The sequence below is a fragment of the Hordeum vulgare genome, chromosome 3H (assembly GCF_904849725.1).
Source record: "Hordeum vulgare subsp. vulgare chromosome 3H, MorexV3_pseudomolecules_assembly, whole genome shotgun sequence".
Classification (NCBI taxonomy): domain Eukaryota; kingdom Viridiplantae; phylum Streptophyta; class Magnoliopsida; order Poales; family Poaceae; genus Hordeum; species Hordeum vulgare.
In genome coordinates, this window is record NC_058520.1 from 479657719 (window position 1) to 479662837 (window position 5119).

At 52.7% G+C, this 5119-nt stretch overlaps 1 protein-coding gene across 1 annotated transcript; it reads right to left on the reverse strand.

The window, feature by feature from the left end:
• Nucleotides 1-217: 217 nt before the first annotated feature.
• LOC123444373 (probable 3-hydroxyisobutyrate dehydrogenase-like 1, mitochondrial) lies at nt 218-1691 on the reverse strand. Its single transcript, XM_045121068.1, has one exon. The coding sequence runs from the start codon at nt 1400-1402 to the stop codon at nt 368-370; it is 1035 nt and encodes a 344-aa protein (XP_044977003.1). The 5' UTR covers nt 1403-1691; the 3' UTR covers nt 218-367.
• Between the last annotated feature and the right edge of the window lie 3428 nt (nt 1692-5119).

Consider the following 5119-nt stretch of genomic DNA (forward strand, 5'->3'; position numbering starts at 1 on the left):
TTTTGGGACAGAGGAAGTAGTTGTTTGTTTGATTTCTGATTTTTCCTGAGAATCTGCTGGCCAAGGCTGAAACAAACACGTAGGGACGTCATCTGAAGCAAGAAAAACACATTGCGGCAAATATGACCCGTTAACAAAGGGCGAGCTCGTTGAATATTCTAGTTTCACTGCCAAGTGGATCGACATTCAGAACAGGCTGATTTGCCAAACAGTCGAATTTACTGTCGATGCAACTGAAAAACTCCATTTTTGCAATCTTATTTGAATATTTGAGCACTGTGAAGCGTGAACAGACAGCATGCAACAAGTCCCATATACACGGGGGAACAACTCTCTCATGTTGCATCAACCAAACTCTCGTAGGCTTTCACTCGCCTTTCTTGTCAAGGCAAGTGTTGTTGAGCCGCTCGACGGCCAGTATCAGCGCCTGCGTGCCGAGCCCGCCCTCACCGTGGGCAAGCAGCGACACGTAGAGCTGGTGCGCGAGCGCGAGCCCCGGCAGCGCCAGCCCCATGGTCTGGCACTCGGACAGGCAGATCCCGAGGTCCTTGACGAAGTGCCGGACGTAGAACCCAGCCGCCATGTCGCGCTCCAGCATCCGCTTCCCGTACAGGTCCAGCGACTTGGACCCCGCGGCGCCCGTGGAGATGGCCTCCAGCCACTTGCCCACGTCCAGCCCGGCCTTGTGCGCGTACACCATGCCCTCCACCAGCCCCACCATGGTGGACGCGATGGCGATCTGGTTGCCCAGCTTCGCGCGCTGCCCCGCGCCCGGCCCGCCCATGTACAGGGCGTTGCCCATCAGCTTGAAGAGGGGCGCCAGGCGGGCCACCACGGCCGCGTCGCCGCCGGCGAAGATCGAGAGGCATGCGTTGCGGGCGCCCCGGTCGCCGCCTGACACGGGGGCGTCCACTGCGGCGCAGCCGGCGCCCGCCGCGGCCGCGGCTATCTCGGCGGCGAGGGTGGGGTCGGAGGTGGTCATGTCGACGAGGACGCCGCCTGGGGCGAGGCCGGCCAGAGCGCCCGTGGAGGCGTCGAGGGACGTGGAGCGGACGTCGGAGGGGAAGCCGACCATGAGGAAGATGACGTCAGCGGCGGCCGCGGCGGCGCGTGGGCTGTCCACGAGGCGGGCGCCGCTAGAGACGAGGCCCTGGGCCTTGGAGGGCGTGCGGTTGTATACGGTGAGCGCGTAGCCGGCGGCGAGGAGGTGGCCGGCCATGGACTGGCCCATGACGCCCGTCCCCACCCAGCCGATACGTGTGGTATCCGGAGAGATCGGATGGTCGGCGACGCTCCCGGCGGTGTCGGACGACGACATGGCTGCTGTGGCGGCGGCGGTGGCGGTGGCAAGCGGGAGGCGCGGGCGGCGGCGAGCGAGAGATCGGGAGATGGAGGCGAGCATTTGGGGGCGGAGTGCCGGCCTGATAATCGATAAAATTATCTGGGCGTGCCATGAAATGTCCTAAATACCCTCTGTTGTTGCCACATCAGCAGATAAGAGCGCCTCGCGTGAGGTCATAGTAGCAGCCAGGTACACTGCACCTCCTGTCCATTTTCGAGAAATGTCATTTTTATCCTTCACTTATTTTCTGACACAGGGAATACTTTCTTGAATTAGTCATCTCCAACGCTTGTTGTGTCTCTATTGTATTTTATGTTCGAAGAGGGGTTCGGAGACTGATACATAAGTAGCCGAAAAGGCCTGTCATTATTTTTCATTCAGTTTGGTTAGACATTTGATCGAACACTTTGTCTACCCTATAAAGACGTAGAGAAAACATGAAGGAATTCTCTATAAAGACGTGTTGTCCCTTCGCGTCGGGGACGAGGTTGGCGTGCGACGTCCTCTTCTCCAGCTGACGTCGATATGGACCCATACCAAAGCGGTTGGCCATAGACGACCCGCCTGGCCGACGTACGGCACGTCAACGATCATCCCATCTGACTGTACTGACGTACAACAACAAGACCATACTTCCGGTGCGGGACATGCGTGTCTACAGGGCGCATTGACATGCCTGACGCGACTACATGTGTCATGATGTAGGGCTCAACGTGGCTACAACGCCATCGGTCAGCGCCACTGGTCACGCCCGAGGCTGGCCGGGCGAGGCAGCCCTGTAGCTGGGCCCTACCCCTACCAACCCCCTCACGCTCAGCGCGTTATCCACTGCGGCACACGATCGGCGGCCCTCACGGCCAGTCGGAGAGGCTGGCAGCCGGGCCCCGCCCCATTTTTTACCCCTTATTGTATGTCGATGGCTGTACTATAAAGCCCAGCCCAGTCCCCTAAGAGAGGGGGGGCAACTAGAGAACCTTATGCGCACACACACCACTGGGGCATCGAGAGCTTCGTCTCCCACCTAACGAACATCTCAAGGAGCACCATTGTACTTTGATTCTGTATAGACACACCAGCAAGACTAGGGGTATTACCTTATCGGAGGGCCCTGGATCTGGATAGACCGGCATCATGTGTCTGGCGCCATCGCCCGTTCCCAGATGCCGCCGGCGCCCATCGGTCCCAAACCACGATCTAAGCCACCCCTGGCATCTGCCGCAGAAATACCACAACAGTTGGAGCCCACCGTGGCGTCGGCAGCGACGCCGGCCAGAGTAACGTTTCGGGCGGGACCCTTCACCCCTTCTCACGAGTGCGTGGCACACAGTTTGGTCGTGCGCTACGACACGTTCGACTGCATCAATGACAACTCCCGCCGTCTCGAGGACGCGCTTCCCCATCGACGGCTCCATCGTCTCCTTCGGGTCGCACCGTGTTTACCTTGTCGTCGTCCCAAACGAGTACCCTGATGAGGTGCTCAGCTGCGACGACTTGCCATCGTCTCACGACGACCTCTCCAGCGACATCGACGACATGTGCGCCCGTGTGGAGGTCATGACCGCCGTCACGATGGGTGGTACGTCTGTGTACCACACCCCCTTCACGCTACAGTGGACACACTTCGCGCCCATCCTGGTTATGGCCGACCCTGCGGTCTGATACGTCCATTTTGCATCGTGCTTTTATGTTGTATTTATCGCTTTATGGACTGTTATTACACTTCACGGTACAATACTTATGCCTATTCTCTCTTATTTTACAAGGTTTACATGAAGAGGGAGAATGTCGGCAGCTGGAATTCTGGTCTGAAAAGGGAGTGCTACCTCTTGAGCTTGCGTTGGTTTTTCCCTTGAAGAGGAAAGGGTGACGCAACACATTAGCAGTAAGTATTTCCCTCAGTTTTGAGAACCAAGGTATCAATCTAGTAGGAGAACCAAGCCAAGTGTCGAGAGTACCTGCGCAAACACAAACGAGCTTGCACCCAACACTATAAAGGGGTTGTCAATCCCTTCAAGATTGATTGCAAAGTGAGATCTGAAGGCGTAAAGTGCAACGAAGTAAAAGTGTAACGCTGAAAATATGATGTGAAGTAGACTCGGGGGCCATAGTGTTCACTAGAGGCTTCTCTCGGGATAGCAAAATTACGGTGGGTGAACAAATTACTGTCGAGCAATTGATAGAACCGCGCAAAGTCATGACGGTATCTAAGGCAATGATCATACATATAGGCATCACGTCCGAGACAAGTAGACCGATACTTTCTGCATCTACTACTATTACTCCACACATTGACCGCTATCCAGCATGCATCTAGTGTATTGAGTTCATGACGAACAGAGTAACGCCTTAAGCAAGATGACATGATGTAGAGGATAAACTCAAACCAATGATGTAAACCCCATCTTTTTACCCTTGATGGCAACAACATGATATGTGCTTCACTACCCCTTCTGTCACTGGGTGAGGTCACCGCATGGTATCAACCGAAAACCAAGCACTTCTCCCATTGCAAGAATCATAGGTCAAGTTGGTCAAACAAAAACCACAACTCGAAGAGAATTAAAAGGATATGAAATCATGCATAAAAGAGATCAGAAGAAACTCAAATAAGATTCATAGATAATCTGATCATGAATCCACAATTCATCGGATCTCGACAAACACACTGCAAAAGAAGATTACATCGGATAGATGTTCATGAAGATCATGGAGAACTTTGTATTGAAGATCCAAGAGAGGGAAGAAGCCATCTAGCTACTAGCTATGGACCCAAAGGTCTATGGTGAACTACTCACGCAACATCGGAGAGGCAATGGTGTTGATGGAGAAGCCCTCCGTATCCGAATCCCCCCTCCGGCAGGGCACCAGAACGTGCCCCATATGGGATCTTGCGAAGAAAGAAGCTTGCGGCGGCGTAAAAGTATTTTCGCGGATCTCTCTCGTGGTTTTGGATTTTTCAGGGATTTATAGGCGGAAGAAGTAGGGCAGACGAGCCACAGGGGGCCCACAAGCCTGCTAGGCGCGGGCCCCTCTGGCCGCGCCTGGGGGCTTGTGGCCTCCCCTGGTGGGCTCTGCCTTGGTTCTCACGCCCCCTCCATATCTTCTGTTCCGGAAAAAATCTTTTCGGAAGTTTTATTCCGTTTGGACTCCGTTTAATATTCTCCTCTGAAAAGGGTCAAAAACACGGAAAAAACAGGATCTGGCACTTGGCACTGAGTTAATAAGTTAGTTCCAAAAAAGATATAAAAGGCATACAAAACATCCAAAGTTTGACAATAATAGCATGGAACCATCAAAAATTATAGATACATTGGAGACGTATCAAGCATCCCCAAGCTTAACTCCTGCTCGTCCTCGAGTAGGGAAGTGATAAAGAATGAATTTTTGATGTGGAATGCTACCTAGCATATTTGTCCTTTGTAACTTCTTTCATGTGACATGAATGTTCAGATCCGTAAGATTCAAAACAATAGTTTGCTATTGACATGAAAACAATAATACTTCAAGAAAACTAGCAAGGTAATCATGAACTTTCAAAATAACAAGGCCAAAGAAAGTTATCCCTACAAAATCATATAGTCTCGCTATGCTCCATCATCCCCACACAACAAATTTAAATCATGCACAACCCCGGTATTGGCCAAGTAATTGTTTTCTCACATGGGACAATGCTCTAATAATGATGATCATCACACTTTTATTTACTCACAACTCAATACTTAGAGCAATGAAGACTCTATAGGAAATGCCTCCGGTAGAGTACCAGGATGTGCAACG

Excerpts from the sequence above, each read along its gene's own strand:
- LOC123444373 (XM_045121068.1), bottom strand. The coding sequence starts at position 1,402 with ATGCTCGCCTCCATCTCCCGATCTCTCGCTCGCCGCCGCCCGCGCCTC.